Raw genomic sequence first — 17,920 nt, 5'->3', positions numbered from 1 at the left:
TGCCCCCAAACTTTACCTACCTTAAACCTTTGCTGCAGCGCTCTTGTCCTCCACCCAAAGCTCCAGTCTGTGAGCACAGCCTCTGCGTCATTATGTGCAATACAGGAATATTAATCCTGTATTGTTCGTGGAGGAGGCTGAAGTGCAATTGGAGGTGACCGCCATTTACTGAAAGGGTCTACAGGCAAAAAAAAATAAAAAAATTTCCCCCTCTGCTTTCTAAATTTTATAAAATGCATACACACACACACACACACAAAAAAACAAAAAAAAAAAACAAACAAACAAACAAACACACACACACACACACACACACACACACACACACACACACCACAGTCAAGAAAGGCTATGAGATTTATTGCTGAAATAGTGGTAACAACCAGCGTTTTACCGTAATAGCTTCAAAAGGTAAAAACGTATTGTGTTCTTACAAAATGTGCACATCCATTTCTATGCGCACGCAGTATTTAAAAATAAAATAATGACACTTAAATATGGTTTTATATATAGAGATTTTTTCGGTTTGACATTACAGACTGCAAGAATATATTGATTGTATGTACAAGAATATATAGCAAGTCAGAGCATTAAATGTACAGTGTTTAGTATTCATATATACATATTTACATACCGTATAAGTTAAAGAAAAAAATGGAGTTTACTTACATATAAAGTTTTGATTTGTGTTTTTTGCCTTTTTGCTTTGTAAACCTATAGGGAACTTTATTTTAGGCAAAAATAAATGGACTACAAACCAGGAAGGGACCTATTTTAGGCATCAAATGAGTATTCAAGATAAAGCCCAGTTCATCCAAACCTGAAAAAAATTGACGCCCTCCTCAAGAATAAAAACAAAAATGTGAAATATAGTAAATTGAGCTTGAATTTTTTTTTTTTTTTTTTTTAAGCAGAGCTTGAGAAAAGGAAAATGCTCCTTTGTAGTGGGGCTGCCCCCGGCACTGGAAGTGTTAAGGACTTTAGGTCTAGGGGGCCTCAAAAAGCGGGTATACTTGTCTTAGCCTCCATTCCTACAGGCTCCCTCAAAGCTTTAAGACCTGTACCTACAGCCTCTTCTCCCACCCAGTCTTCTGACGTCATCAAGTCCAATGCAGAGCTCATAGCCCTACAGGAACAGTCCACCGCCGGAGCACAGGGGAATATAGAAGAATGCCAGCTGCTGGGGGGAGGGGAGAATTGGGCAAGTAAAGCTTCTTTTTGGATTTCCCTCAACTTAAAACAAGAATTTAACCCTTGCAGTTTGGGGACAGCCCCACTGCAAGGGAGTATTTTTTCCTTTTCCCAGAGAGGAGCGTTAAGACACAGTATAGGCAGCCCAGATCCTACATTCTCAATGTAGACCCATGGGTATTTAAAACTAAACCCCATGCCAAAATGAAAATACACAGATGGATTATATTATATATATGCAATTTGAATAGATATCTGTGCATGAAGCTGCATAGATGTCTTCCAAGTCGCACTGACATATGGCTTTGAAATTTGTGCAATTTCAGATGAAGTCACATGATTTCAAAGCTACAGTCAAAATGAACAAGGGCTAAAAGAGCTGCGTTAGCTGCCAGGGAATTGGCATTTCTGCCAATTTAAATCTCAAGTTTAACCAACATTCCTACCAGTACAGCCAGGAGAATGAAGAGAGTATAGTGGTGTCATCCTGCCTACCCTCTGCCTGCTGACTAAACAGTAAGGGAGCAGCAGGAGACTAACAAGGTCATCACTCTGCTCAGTCCTTCTCCTATGATCAGGTTTCTTGATAGCACATCTGCCTGCAGAACACCTAAGGCTACATTAGCACCGGCTGTTTGCCCCGATGTAAATGACAGCGACAGGAATCTGCTGATTCCGGTTGCTGTTTTACCAACCTTAAAGCAGCTAACTGCGGCCACTGAGCCCCGCACACTTTAACGATAGATTGCCGCAGCTATCCGTGGCTGCCCACACAACTAGTGATTACCTGCAGCGATCGCTGATGAATGCATACAAAGTGTAGGAGTGATCACCACAGGCAATAGCTGGCTGTGTGAACAGCCACAGTAAGCTGCAGCTGCGAGCGACCTGTCATAGAAGTGTACAGGGCTCAGCAGGCACAGCCAGCTGCTCAAAACAGCATCAGGAGTCAGCAGATTCCTGCCCCTGTCATTCGCTCCGGGGCTAAACGCTGGTGCATATGTAGCCAAATTAGGTACCAGTTTTGCCCCCAATCCCCACTGCTGTGCAGTGGGTTGTAAAAGGCTGACAGATTCATGTACCTACAACAGTTGCATTTAAAAAAACATTTGATTAAAGAGGAACTTCAACCTCCCAAAACGATCCCATTAGCACCACCTTTCCCACCCCAAGCTGTGTTGCCACGTCTGTTTGCATGCGGTTTTATTATTAGAGGATAGTAATGCCTCCAAGGATACCAACATCATATATCCCTGGAGATGAATTTTTCTACATTCATACAACACTATGCAAACATTGATCAGCCCAAAGTTCGGCTTTAAATAACCGGAATGTGTTCCTAAGGCCCCTTTCACACAAGCGGACAGTATGTCCGTATTTCATCCATCCGTTTGCGGATGAAATACGGACATACATGCATTCCTATGGGATAGCGGGTGTCTGCGGATGAACGCACCTGCTATTGTCCGCCTCCGCAATTGTCCGATTCTGCAGACGGAGGAAAATCCTATTTTTCTATCCGTCTGCAGAGCGGATCGGATGAACACGGACAGACAGTCCGTGTACATCCAATCCCCCATAGAGGAGAGCAGAGAGCTGACAGGGCGATCCCCGCGGAGCAAGCGGATCATCACGGGGCGGATCATTACTGATCCGTCCCGTGTGAAAGGGGCCTAAAGCTGCAACCTCATTGATAAACGATTTGTTCATTTGGCTCACAAAATAGCCCCCTGTGCAGTGTAATAGCAGCTGCTGCTTTTTTTTTTTTTGTTACATACATTATAAAAAAAATAAACTGGGCTGCAAGATTAGGGATTACACTGTGCTTTTGATACACGGCAGTCTCGTTTCCTCTGTATCCCTAAAAATAGAGGTAATTATCAGAGACTTAAAATGTTCACATATATTACTCAGCACTCCAATGCAGAAAAGACGTTCTGAACATATTGCACTCTTTAAATATTCTCTGACTGGAAGCCGATTGGTCAGAAGGACATTTTCTGAAGACCTGCAGTAAACTGTCCATGTTCTGACTTGATTGCTGGATCTGTAAGGTGAAACACTTGCATAGAGCAGCGAGCTTTCTGGCCAGATTACACTCCATTGGCACTGGCTTTTGCCTAAAACGTGAAGAAATGTGAAAACAGGATTAAATTAAAACAGGAATGGGGGAAAATAAATAAAAAATTTTAGGCTTAGATGTACTTCCCAAAAATTTTTGCCTTCAGAAGGTTAGAGGTTAGGTTCCCTTTAAAGATTTATATAGCTTGTCTGCAATACTAAAGTTGTGCTGTTTTTACCCACTTAAGGACCAGGCCTATTTTTGTGATGTTTACAAGCTAAAATCATTTTTTTTGCTGGAAATTACTTTTGTTTTTTTCAAACACCATAGAGAATAAAATGGTGGTCGTTGCAATACTTTCTCACAACGTATTTACACAGGGGTCTTGCAAAACGCAATTCTTTTGGGGGGGGGGGGGGGGGACACACTTTTTTGAATTAAATAAGAACGCAGTAAAGTTGGCCCAATTTTTTTCTATATTGTGAAAGATGAGGTTATGTAAATTGATACCAAACATGTCATGCTTCAAAATTGCACCCGTTTGTGGAATGGCGACAAACTTTGGCACTTAAAAGTCTCCATAGGCAACGTTTAAAAATGTCTACAGGTTACCACCAGTTTTGAGTTAGAGGACATCTAGTGCTAGAATTATTGCTCTCTAACGACCACAGAAACACCTCACGTGTGGTTTGAACACCGCTTTCATATGCGGATGTGACTTATGTATGCGTGCTCGGAGGGACAGGACGCTTTACATTTTTATTTATTTTACTTCTTATTTTTGCACTGTGCTTCAAAAAAAAAAAAAAATTGCCCCTTTAAGGCTGTTGGGCAGAAGGGACGTTTGATGTCGCTGTCGTCATGAAATGGCTTGGAGTTCAGTGGGGGCCATCATTCCCTCACTTGACTTCCTGCCCATCAGGGGATAGGAACGTATAGTCTACGCTGCTACCGACGGATCCGGTAAGTGGCAGAGAAGACCAGGACGCAGCATGGAGGAGGGTGGGCACCTCTTCCACCACCGATAAATGTGATCTCGTAGAGAATCCATCACAGAGACCACTTTTTATTCTAAAAACGGACCGCTTGCCGTTCAAAAAAAAAATACAGAGGTTATGGCAGCTAACATCAAAGCATCAACGTATATCAACGGCGGTTGGTTTGGAGGGGTTAAAGTGTCCAAACTGAGCTTTGGATATAGTGATAAGGGGTTAAAGGCACCCCCCCCCCCCCAGGCTTTCATTGCTAAATTAAAGAAGTAGCAAACACTGGTTAATTTAGCAATTTATTAAAAGCAGAGATGTTAGCAGCATATACAGTTAGGTCCATATATATTTGGACACAGGCACAATTTGCATACTTTTGGCTCTGTATGCCACCAGAATAACGTTAAAACGAAAAAACAATCCAAATGAATTTGAAGTGGTGCAGCTTTAATTCAAGGGGTTGAATATAAATATCACGTACAAGTTTTATGAACCACAACCAGTCGCCGTCCCCCATTTTCAGGGGCCCAATTAACTAGACAAGTTAATATATTAATAAAATGTTAATTTTTAAATATCTTGTTGAGAATCCTTTACTGGCAATGACTGCCCAAAGTCTGGAACCCATGAACATTACCAAAGACTGAATTTCCTCCTTTCTGATGATTTGCCAGGCTCTAACAACTGCAATCTTCAGTTCTTCTTCGTTTGTGGGTTTTTCAGCCTTTAGTTTTGCCTTCAGCCAGTGAAATGCATGTTCAATTAGGTTGAGATCAGGTGACTGACTCGGCCATTGCAGAATATTCCACTTCTTTTCCTTCCTTCCTGGGTTGCTTTTGTAGTGAGTTTTGGATCATTGTCCATCTGTACTGTGAAGCGCTGTCCAATCAACTTTGCTGTATTGGGCTGAATCTGGGCTGACAGTATCTCTCTAAACATTGCAGATTTCAACTGGCTGCTTCTGTCTTATCAATAAACACCAATGACCAAGTGCCACTGGAAGCCATGCATGCCCATGCCATCACACTGCCTCCACCACGTTTTACAGATGATGGTGTGTGCTCTGGATCATGAGCGGTTCCAAGCCTTCTCCACACTTTTCTTCCCATCATTCTGGTACAGATAATTCTTAGGTTCATCTGTCCAAAGAATGCTTTACCAGAACTGGTCTGGCTTTTTTAGATGTTTTTTGGCAAAGTTTAATCTGGCTTTTCTATTCTTCAGGCTAATGAATGGTTTTCAACTTGTGGTGAAGCCTCTGTATTTGCTCTTCTGAAGTCTTCTCTTGATTGTAAACTTTGACAATGATACTCCCACCTCCTGAAGAGTGTCCTTCACTTTTCACATTTTCTTCACCATATAGGAGCAGAGATATGCAATTAGCGGACCTCCAGCTGTTGCAAAACTACAAGTCCCATCACGCCTGTGTGCGTCATGCTTGTGGCTGTCAGGGTCTTGCTATGCCTCATGGGACTTGTAGTTCTGCAACAGCTGGAGGTCCTTTAATTGCATAACCCTGATATAGGAGGATCCTGCGATCATCCGCCACTGTTGTCTTCCGTGGAAGTCCAGGCCTTTTTATGTTGCGAAGCTCAGCAGTGCGTTCTTCTTTCCTCAGAATGTACCAAACTGTTTATTTGGCGACTCCTTATGTTGATGCTCTCTCCCAGATGGATTTGTTCCAGACCTTTTACCTGCTTAATTGATGAAGAAATAACAAAAAGGAGTAGCCCACACCTGGCCATAAAACAGCTTTTGATTAAACTGTCCAATTACTTTTGGTCCCTTGAAAAAAGGGGGGGGGGGGGTGGATATTCTTAAGAGCTGTAATTCCTAAACCCTTCCTTTGATTTAGATGTACATACCTTTTAAATTAAACCTGAGAATGTGCCCTTTCATCCCATATCCATTATAGAACTATAGTGTGAATATGTTTTGGTAAATACCGGAATAAACTAAAATCATGCCTGTGACCAAATACATATGGATCTAACTGTATATGCAAACCTATAGCGGAAGCCACACTGCCTTGCCCTCAGAGAATTTGTGTCGTATTTTTGCTTTGGCAAACAATCAGCGTGGCAGCCACTCAACTAGCATTTTCAGAAGGATGGGCGAGAACTACAAGTCTGCATTTTCCTCTCATCAGAAGAGTACTTTAGCAAATCAAGCTATAATAAGCACGGATTACATTTTAAATACTTACACTTTCCTTTGTTGGTACTGCAGGATCATGCTCAACAGAGGCAATATCTTCCTTCTGCGTCAACATTACAAATCAAAAAGAAAAACATAATATAGGATCAATGTTGTGTAATCACCCACACACTTCAGATAGGTTTGGTTGCATCATAGTCAAAAAGGGGCCTAATGGATCCGTAACCCTTATTTTTCTGAGAAGATAGACATCCTAATATTCCATTCCCCGATCCATACCAACAACCTGACTGGAGGAATCTTTACTGCTGGCTGTTGTATTCAGGCAGCTATGGCATCCAAGGCTGCCCAAATATAGTGGCATTATCAAACAATGACCGAATATGATATAATGGGGTCACTATTCAGAAAACAGTTTTCCAAACAACTCATTCCATTTTTTAATTTACTTTTGTCAAGCGGGGTGGTGTTTGCAGGGACACCCACAGCATGAATTTTGGAAAGTTCAGCAGGAGTCAGTCAAAATGCAAGCTGGAGGGACCTTACAACTAAAAAAAATATAAAAATAAATGAACATGTGCTCCTTCCGTTATAGAGTCAGTCAAGTACAAACAAAAAATTAAAAAATGTGGCTGATCCCTGCAATAGAAAATATATTCTACTTCGCTCTCCAGTAGCCTGTGTGACCTATTTCCCCTCCAGTGCTGCAGCCTCCTTCAGACTCTTCAGCATTCATGACCATTTCAGGATTGTGCCAAATGTTTGTGTCCCCTGCTGCCCACTGTGTTTCATTATCCAATCACTACAGGACACCGCAGTCATGCAGGGTTCGGAGGATGGAACCACGGTGCATGATGGGGAACACAGGAATCCAACACTTATATGCTGAAGAGGCTGCAGTACTGGAATGATGCGGGTAGCTGAAGGGGGGAGTAGAATACATTGTCTATTGTTGGAATTTCCATTACATTTTTATTGGGTTGCTTTAACATTCCATTACTATTTTATGGCTGTCATCCATTTTTTTGTTGCAGATAAAATGGGGAGGGATTAGGACCACTGCTCCAGTCTCTGCTGAGGAGATTTTCCATTACTTCTTTTCTCAATGACAATTGTCTCCAAGGTCTGAGACGGACTGTGAGGATAAAACTTTTTACCGAAAGTAAATCTTCCAATAGGGGCGGCTGGTAAAAACTGCCAAAGTCGGGATGTCCCCAGACCTTTAAGAGATTTCCTATTAAAAAAGCTTTGGCTGGTGTTCCAGTGTCTAATCAATAAAGGACCTCCACTGAGCAAACCTAAGTCTTCACTTACATGTCAAGATCACCCAAGGCTTTTCAGTTAGGCCTCATGGACACTGCTGCTGGTAAACAGACGTTTAGGAGCAGTTGGGCATTTTTTTCAACTGCTCCTGAACTCTCTTCTATGTTATCTTATCAGTACATGTACACAGGGTTGTTTACAGTTATTTCTAGGCAGTTGAGTTTAAAGGCTTTTTTTGGAACGCAAAAAAATGGGTTCAGAATCTAAGATTAGGGGCATTTCAAGCGCCAAAAAGTGGTAACTCGCATTTAGCTGTGTTTCGTTTACAGGAGTTTTTCATTTTTGGCTATTTTGGGGGAAAAAAAAAAAAAAAAACGCTTCTAAATGCAAACGTGGCAAAACGCTGCATGTAAACACGGCAAAATGGACATTTTAAAGCGGTAGTAAACCCGCAATTTTTTATTTTTTTTAAACCTGCAAAGCAAAAGGCATAATGAGCTAGTATGCACCGCATACTAGCTCATTATGAAATACTTACCTTAGAACGAGGCCCCGACATCTCGCCCGATCCATGATCGCCGAATGCTCCCCCGACATCTCGCCCGATCCATGATCGCCGACATGCTCCCTCGGCGTCTCTTCCGGGTATCGCGGCTCCGGCCACTCACAGCGCCGGAGCCGCGATATCGTCACTCCCGCGCATGCGCGCGGGAGATTTAAATCCGGCCGGACGAGCGCTGCCGGATTTTCACGGAGAGAACCCCCTTGTGTGCATGCGCCGCTGCAGTCAGCGGCGCATACCGAGGGGAATATCTCCTAAACCGTACAGGTTTAGGAGATATTTTTTTTACCTACAGGTAAGCCTTATTATAGGCTTTCCTGTAGGTAAAAGTTAAAAAAGTGGGTATACAACCACTTTAAAACATGGCTTACTATCTGTCAAAGTTAAAATCATTCAGGAGAGGTTGTATAAACATCCCTTGTACATGAAGCTTTACATCCATCACACTGGCCAAACCTGATCTATATGGCAGACCAGCAGGATGACATTTCAAAAAGTTGTGCAGACTCAACGGATGCATAGGCTGCCGCTTTTCATTACAACACAGACTGATCAAATGCTGCTAATGAAAACAGGACCTTCAACTTAGTCAGTTTGATAAAAGTGCTAGAATGATCTTCATCAATCTCCAGAACTGAAAAGGGAAGGAATCCTCAAAAGAAAGTTTACTGAAATCCTTGCAAAGTATAGTTAACATTCATGACTTCTTGGGTTATGCTGCTGCCTCCAGGTTAATGGACACTAGCAAAAAAAAAAAAAAAAAATGCAAAAATACCCACCCTGAGATCTTTGTGTCCTAAACAGGAGGGGTAGAAAGAGCCTTATAAAACCACTGGGGCAACCTCTGCATACCTGCTCCATTTTGGTTAAGACAGACAATGTAAAGCATACAATTTCTTACTGACCTTTGGGTGATATAGAGGCCTAGGAATTGATGTTTTGACCAATTATCTACAGACACGACAGAGGACTTAATATGGTCATATGGTTTTGTTGATGAGAAAAAAATAGTGCCCCCAAAACAGATTACAAGCTTTAAACACGTGTGGTGGAGAGGATTTCCATTAGTTGGTGGATGACACTTTCTCTGCGGTGATATTTATCACATATTTTGACTTTTTTGATTTGGACTTTATTTACACTGATTTTTTATTATTTTTGAGTATTGCGGATGTTTTTTTGCACATTATATTTTAAGCTTGTAATGATGAGATGGGATGAGAATTCCCTTAAAAATTTCACATGGTAAACCCAGTATGTCAGAAAAAGAGTTTATTACCTGAATGCCTTGTAATGCTGGAGCTGGGTCAGTTAGCATTTCTGTAGCGTCTGTAGGCTGTGTTTGGGTTAATGTTGTCTTTGGTACCTATAAAGTATATTAAAGTGTATTAATGGTCATATATTCATTCCCACACTTAACTTCAGTTATTTCAGCCTACTCCAATTAATCTGATCAACTTTGAAGAATACCACACATTCACTACCTTGAATTGTGACACATATTAAAGTATAGCCTGTAAATAAAATGCCTTGAAAAAGTATTCCCACCCCTTGAAATTTTCCACATTATGTCATATTTTATTGGGATTTTATGTGATAGACCAACACAAAGATAATTGTGAAGTGGAAGGAAAATGATAAATGGTTTTCAATTTTTATTTTTACAAATAAATATCTGAAAAGTATGGCCTGCATTTGTTTTCAGACCCCTTTACTTTGAAATCCCTAATATCTAGTGGAACCAAATTAGTAAATGGAGTCCACCTGTGTGTAATTTAATCTCAGTATAAAATACAGCTGTCCTGTGAAGCCCTCAGAAATTAATTTGTTAGAGAACTTTAGTGAACAGCATCATGAAGGCCAAGGAACACACCAGACAGGTCAGGGATAAAGTTGTGAAGAAGTTTAAAGCCAGGGTTAGAGTCTAAAAAAAAAAAAAAATAATCCCAAGTGTTACACAACTCACAGAGCACTGTTCATGCCATCATCCGAAAAAAGGAAATAGTATGGCACAACTGCAAACCTACCAAGATGTGGCCGTCCACCTAAACCGACAGACCGGGCAAGGAGAGCATTACATACATTTACATTTTTGGTTATAACATGACAAAAATGTGGAAAATTTCAAGGGGTAGGAAAGGAATACTTTTTCAAGGCACTGTATGTACTACTCATATCATGCATTTCACAGATCCTGCCTTCTGAACTACAGAAAGCAGTCAGTACAGGAAACACTCCACATGATGTCTTCTTGTGTGCAACAAGCTTTGATGAGGATTAAAGTCCTTAAAAATCAAAAGAAAACCAAAGTTATGAACAGAGGAAATACTGCAATACATGCAGGGAATCCAGGAGGTGGTCGAAAGAGTTGGCCAGCAGACAGGCAGAACTCACAAATGAAAGGAAATGTTTTACAGAAATTAAAATTGGATTGTCAAAAATAACTATATGTTTGTAAAGCTATTACAATGCTGATGTTAAAAAAAAAAAAAAAAGTGCTGACATCAGAAATTACGATATACATAGTCTAAAGTTTAGACTATGTATATCGTAATTTCTGATGTCAGCACTTTAGACTCTAAAGGATAAACAGGTTTGGGCTTCTGGGATGCATAAATACAGTAATTTTATTTTTCACTATACTCCCCCCTCTGTGAGCTCCCTTGTTGGCATCTTTGCCCAGCCTTCTTCTGGGTATAGCATCTTTGGCCAGTCGAGGATGGCATAGCTCCCATGCATGCACACTGGAATTTATTCTTTCTGGCACCAAGTTATAGAGAGAATCTTCACTGCTATGCTTGCACTGTGTGGTTGATTTACTAAAACTGGAGAGTGCAAAGTCTTGTGCAGCTCTGCATGGTAACCAATCAGCTTCTAACGTCAACTTGTTCAATTAAGCTTTGACAATAAAACCTGGAAGCTGATCAGTTTCTATGCAGAGCTGCACTAAATTTTGCATTCTCCAGGTTTAGTAAATCAATCCGTGTCGGAGTGTATGCAGACAACTTGGTAAAAGTATGTCTTTGGTTCCCCATATCAGAGCCATCAGTAAGCAGTACAGTAGTGACATCACCAAATCTCAGTCCCAGAGACTCGCAGTCAGAGGCAGCAGTGGGCAATCACCCACCGGCACACTAACAAGTAAAAGTGATCTGGCAGATATACAGATGGGCGCTTCATAAGAAACATGTACAGACCCCCATAAGCATGGCCAACAGAGGGAGCACACATGGCAGGCTAACAAAACTGAAGGCTGTGAGGCAGTGGTGTAGCATTGTCAGCCTGCAAACACTGCTGTTACTGTCAGAAGCTTTAGGTAAGAATCTTTGTAACAAATGAAACAAAAAATGATTTCCTTATAAAAACTGGATACCGTGAGACATGATCCCAAACATACTGAAAAAAATATTTGGTCTTCACACACACCTCAAAATGTTTTTTGTACAAATCGGCAGCCACTCTCACCTCTATAGTCGGCGTGACAGGCACGACGGGTTTGGGTTTTACATCTGTCAGAAAAAGGGCTCGGGACAGGAGCATGAGCGATGGAGGAACGTTCTCCTTCAGATGCAGATCCAACCACTAAGGAAAGAAACAGAAGGAATAAGTGACAAGATGTATGAAAGTGTATAAAAAGATCTGGGTGCCACTGCCTAATACATCAGATGCCTCCACCCAAATTGTGAATGGGAACTCTCTTCACTGTCAGAAGTACCACGGCCAATATTGCATTGATTTAAAACGCTAATATAATCCTTTCCTCACCCCCTACCAGTACTTCAGAGCACTCTGCCAAATATTGGTATTATGGCACCCATGCCAGTTTGCTCATAGTCCCCTTCCCTCACCCTTTTTTCTTCTCTTCTCCCCCATCTCCAATCCCTCTTTACACTCTCCATAGTGATACCTCTATATTGTCAACCCCCACCCAACACTCTCCCTACCACCTGTTTGGAGAAATAATGTGACATTTTGTATGCTGGAAAGAAATGGGTGGCCAGTGCTCAATGGGTTAAGTGTAACAATGAATACAAAGGCAATAGGACCATGGAGTGGTAAAAGTAGAAACAATATTTATGGTCTTCAATGCGCAACATTAAAAACTTGTGATAAAAATGCATTAAGGAAATGTAGATAAAAAAACCTACACCACTGAAGGACACCTGGACAATGAGGAGTTAACGTCATCCTGAGATGAAAGCTGCAATGCACGGGAGGTGCCAGTAACCATGCTTTGCAGAGTAAAAGTCGGAGGAAGAGTGGCTCTCTGGGCAGGGATGGTGGTGCAGGCTGGCTTGAAGGTTAATGTAGTACCAGGTGTGTGAACACCAGGGACCTGAAGGTGCTGCCTGGTGACCGCTGCTTGTTGGCAGAGTAGGTCAGCCGAACAAACAACTGGAGCCCGAGCCAGAAGCCAGAGGAGCCAAGACATTGATGGAATGGGCTTGTCAGGATGACGAGCAGTGGCAGCCGGAAGTGCGGGGGGAAGGAAGGACCTAGGGACCAGCAAGGAACGCAGGCTTGTCTGTTGCTGTGACAATGCGTTTCACGTGCATTCGCTGTCATAGTCACGGTTAACGGCAAGCAGGATACATATACATATATATATATATATATATATATACACACATACACGCGATATGGGGGCGGGGAGTGGGCAGCTACACAACAAACTTGTTAACTCCTCATTACCCTAATGATGAAACAATACAACGATTAAATTGTGCTGTTGCATACATTATACGGGAACACTATTAACAACTTAAAAATAGGAATAAAGAACACAAAGAAATAAAAAAAAAAAAAAAGAAGAAGAAGAAAGGATACAAATAAATATAGAAATAAAATAAAAAGTTAAAGAAACAAAAAAAAACAAAAACCATGAACGAATATGAAAAAGACAAATCGTAAAACCCCAAAAATTTTTGGCAACATACACAATACTCAAAAGGAAATATTCCACAGAATATGTGATCAAGCAAAAGTAAATTGAAAAAGCCTGATCAACCTGTGGAATGATACAAAGCAGAAGGATGAGGATCTGTGTATTAAAACTTGTATTATGGGAGTAAGTATAATCAGATACTCTTCATTCAAGCCATTAGTTGTAAGGGATTCAAACATATATATCCAGAAATTTTCACTCCCACATAGGAGGGAATTGATGGATTGGTTATTTTACAGCAATCAAACGTTGATGCCATGATCTACGGCTTTAGCAATTGAGGTTTATTTGATTTTCTATGCTGGGTCATCTAGAACTCTCTTCTTCGTTAGTTGTTGATGGGAGTCTAACCTGTGCTTACAGCATACACAGCAGTCCTCTGGTCCTTCCACCATTTCATGAACAATGTCCTTTGACCCACCTGGAAGGAGGTAACTTACTGAAACAGTGAAAAAGCCATGACCCCAAAATACCAAATCTTTGCACTCCTGGATGCCCCTGCCCTCTCCACTGAGCCTGTCTCAAAGATTCTGTGGAAAAACTATGCTTAACCCCTTTCTGATCAGCCACCGCAGTTGTACATCGGTTCGCCTTTTGACCACTAGTGGGCGCACGGCACAACGCCAGAGCCGATGCACGTGCCTTGTGGTCGCGATGACCACCGGGCACCCGCAATCGCGCCACACAGAGATCTGTCAATGAAAACAAACAGATCTCAGTGCTGTCAGGGGCGAGAAGAGCGATCTGTTGTTCATACTAAGTATTACAGTTGTGCATACTAAGTATTTATTTAGTAAATAAACCTCATTGTGCACTTAAAAGTGGGGTATGCCTGTATATCACATTTACTTGTTTTTAAAAACTTTTTTTTTTTTTTTTTTTTTTTTACATTTCCTGGCTTCTTGGCAAATGAGGTCATATCCCAGGAGTCTTTAGGAGGGGGAAGAGGTTTTTTTTTCCACCTAATGCCGCGTACACACGATCAAATTGTACAATCCGGCGGATAGTCCGGCGGACTTCTACCGAACGGACTTGGACACACACGGACACACAGAAAGTCCGGCGTTTGCTAGCGTGATGACGTACAGCACGTACGACGGGACTAGAAAAAGGAAGTTCAATAGCCAGTAGCCAATAGCTTCCTTTTCGTACTTGCTTCTGAGCACGCGTCATTCTTAGTCCGCCGGACTAGCATACTGACAAACGTATTGTCCGCTGAAACCCAAGTCCGCCTGACTTTACGCTGAGAAAGTCCGCGGAAGCCAACACCCGATCGAATTGTCCGGTGAAATGCGTTTCGGCGGACTAAGTACGTCGGACAATTTGATCGTGTGTACGCGGCATTAGTACACCCTCCTACTTGCATGCCTGAGCTAAGGGCAAATAAATTCTAGGCAGTAAATGCTACATAATTCATCTGCCCTTACTCGAGATGGCCATGGCCAGAAATGCCAGGTGGCATTTTTCAAAATGATTTCTCAACAGAATAAAGCATGGAGACATGGATGGATGGGGGAGATTACTTTGAATATTAAAAATGAACTAAATATCGTTCTTGGGTTACGGTGCTCAGATACAGTGGCGTTCCTCATTAAGAAAGGTACACATGGGCCAAAAATCGTCCAGTTCAGCTAAAATAGGCCACATTTTGGCCTGTGTACACAGCTCTCCGTCTGGCAGAAGCCTGTCTCACAACATGCTTCTATGGAATGGGCATGCTAAAAAACCAGCATCCAATCAGCGCTTGCAGCCCTCAGAATACAAATAGTTGAGCAGGAGAGATCCCAGAATCAACATTGCTTGTGTTGATGCAGGCAGGAATCTTTTTTTTTTTTTTTTTTTTCCCCTTCAACCCGCTGGTTGAATGAAAGAAAGATAAAAAACAAAACAAAAACAAAACACACACTTTATGGTCGGTTCACACAGGGGCGACCCGTCAGGCGACTTAGTCGCCTGACAAGTCGCGTCCCGCTTTATGCAATGGAACCGTTCTAATCGGAGCGACTCAAGTCGCTCCGACTTAGAAAAAGGTTCCTGTACGACTTTTGGGGCGACTTGCATTGACTTCTATACAGAATTCATTTCACAAGCCGCCGCTAAAGTCGGATCCCGGTCGCCTGAGGCAGTCGCGCTGCAAGTCGTGCTGCCTCAGTGTGAACGGGCTCTTAGTATAAGTTTGTTTTTACCTCTTCCTCTTTCTTCCTAGAATTTCTGGGTGAGTGAAGTTTCCCTATATCCCCTTTATTCTAAGTGTTATCTTTATAGGTTTTATAATACTGTAACTGTGTAATTATATTAATTGTTAATTGTTCACTATTTATTTACCATATAGACCTCCTCCTGAAGAAGCTGACAATCCGCGAAACTAGTAGAGGAACCTTTCACCTACACCACCAGAATGGAACTCTATTATGAGTAATTGTACATGTGAATCTGGGTGTATTAGATTTTTAATTGTCATATTTTGTATCTTTGCTATCTTTGTTATTCATTAAACTTATATTAAATTTTATTCCTTAATTTTTCTATTATTCTTATATATATTGTACCGGTATAGTCCAACATCAACCTTTTGGTTCGGGTTTGGTATAACGGGCTAGCATGTACAGCGGCCCTATTATCCCCATAACCCAAAAAACCCTACTTTCGAATTATTCTATGGATGATGGTACATTTCCTAAAATTTCATTTACTTGAGGCTATACTCTCAAATCTCCTTTGGTTGTATATTCTCACATATACATTATATATATATATATATATATATATATATATATATATATATATATATATATATATATATATATATACACACACACACACACACAACACACACACACATACATACATACATACATACATACATACATACATATATATATATACACACATACACACACACACACATATATATGCTGTGTTGCACATAAGAGTTATTAATAAAGGGATTCTAAAGTTTATCATTTTATTTTTTAATAACAAACATTTCATACTTACCTGCTCTGTGTAATGGTTTTGCACAGAGCAGCCCAGATCCTCCTCTTCTTGGGTCCCTCGCTGGCACTCCTGCTGAGTGCCCCCACAGCAAGCAGCTTGCTATGGGGGGCACCCAAGCCGAGTCGCTGCTCTGTGTGTCTATTTAGACACCAAGCTGTGGCTCAGCCCCACTCTCTCTCTCCCCTCATTGGCTCAATGACTGATTGACAGCAGTGGAAGCCAATGGTGCCTGCTGCGTGTCTCAGCCAAATCTGTAAGGAGAGTCCCGGACAGTCAAGACTCTCGTGCAACATCGCTGGATCGAGATGGGACTCGGGTACCTACTAGGGGGGGGTTTCTGCACACAGAATGTTTTTTTATATTAATGCATTCAAATAGAAACTATTCAGCCTTTAGAACCACTTTAAATTAAGAGACTAGACCAGGGTTTCTGAACCAGAGCACTATTTGGGTTCCCCAGGGTGCTGCAAGCATGGAACCCAGTTTGCCCTGGATTAGCATTACAAGTTACCACACCATGGCAATTCATAATGCTAATCCTGGGTAACCGGAATGCAAGGTCACCCCCCCCCCCCTTCCAGGCCTGCTCCACATTCGGCCTTCTACCACACTGCTGGAGCCACAAGGCCAGAAGGTTGGCCTTAGATGTGAAGAGGGGAATTCTGATATGAATTTCATTTTATCAAGCTGGTTACCGTATATACTCGAGTATAAGCCGAGATTTTCAGCCTCTTTTTTGAGGCTGAAAGTGCCCCCTTCGGCTTATACTCGAGTCATCGCTGTCTGCCTGCTCGATCAGCGTATCGAGCAGACAGACAGCGGCCATTCTAACATTCAAACGCCGCGCCTCCGCCTTCGCCTGTGATAGGCGGAACACTGAATTTCCCAGCAGCCTGTGTTCCGCCTATCACGGACATCGTCTCATCCTCGTACTACGGACGAGGATGAGACGATGTCCGTGATAGGCGGAACACAGGCTGCTGGGAAATTGAGTGTTCCGCCTATCACGGACATCCGATAGGCGGAACACTCAATTTCCCAGCAGTCAGTGGGAAATTGAGTGTTCCGCCTATCACCGACGGAGGCGCGGCTTTTGAATCCTAGAATGGCCGCCGACGAAGAGCTGAAGGACGGAGGCTCGGCTCGGGACGGGCCGGGCCGGGACGGGCCGGGACGCAGGCTGGACGGGACGCAGGCTGGACGGGACGCAGGCTGGACGGGACGCAGGCTGGACGGACACAGGCAGGCTGGACACAGGTAGGCTGCACGGACACACACACACACACACACACACACACACACACACACGGATGGATGGACACACACACAGGGATGGATGGACCCACAGGGATGGACGGACACACAGGGATGGACAGGCATGTCTCACCCTCGGCTTATACACGAGTCAATAATTTTTTCCAGTTTTTTGGGGGTAAATTGGGGGCCTCGGCTTATATTCGGGTCGGCCTATACTCGAGTATATACGGTATGTGCATTGTGCCATGCTCAGATTTCCCATTGAAAAGTGTGTTAATTTTTTTTATTTATTTTTTTTTTTTACATTTTATAGAAAGGGGTGCTTTGAAATTTTTGCATACTTCTAAAAGGGTGCAGTGACTGATAAAAAGGACCATCATAGTAGTTACAATGGGTAACGCAGCTTGTCCTTCTTTCAGTACCATTATACCTGCTTCATCTGTTCTTTGAGCTGTTCCTCTGTCAGACCAAGTGAGCGCATCCCTCGAGTCCTGCTGGCC

At 42.3% G+C, this 17,920-nt stretch overlaps 1 protein-coding gene across 1 annotated transcript in view; it reads right to left on the bottom strand.

Moving 5' to 3' along the window:
• Nucleotides 1-339: 339 nt before the first annotated feature.
• LETM2 (leucine zipper and EF-hand containing transmembrane protein 2) overlaps nt 340-17,920 on the bottom strand; it is a 43,537-nt gene continuing 25,956 nt past the window's right edge. Inside the window, 5 exon segments of the mRNA XM_077469944.1 lie at nt 340-3,311; nt 6,446-6,499; nt 9,501-9,587; nt 11,687-11,803; nt 17,851-17,918. Of these exon segments, the coding sequence (XP_077326070.1) occupies nt 3,285-3,311; nt 6,446-6,499; nt 9,501-9,587; nt 11,687-11,803; nt 17,851-17,918 (353 nt within the window). The 3' untranslated portion in view covers nt 340-3,284.

The sequence above is a fragment of the Lithobates pipiens genome, unplaced genomic scaffold (genome assembly GCF_037356315.1).
Source record: "Lithobates pipiens isolate NorthernLeopardFrog02 unplaced genomic scaffold, aLitPip1_a1.2 Scaffold_8, whole genome shotgun sequence".
Lineage (NCBI taxonomy): Eukaryota > Metazoa > Chordata > Amphibia > Anura > Ranidae > Lithobates > Lithobates pipiens.
The sequence above is the reverse complement of the archived record's forward strand: the minus strand, read 5'-3'. Positions and strand labels throughout refer to the sequence as shown.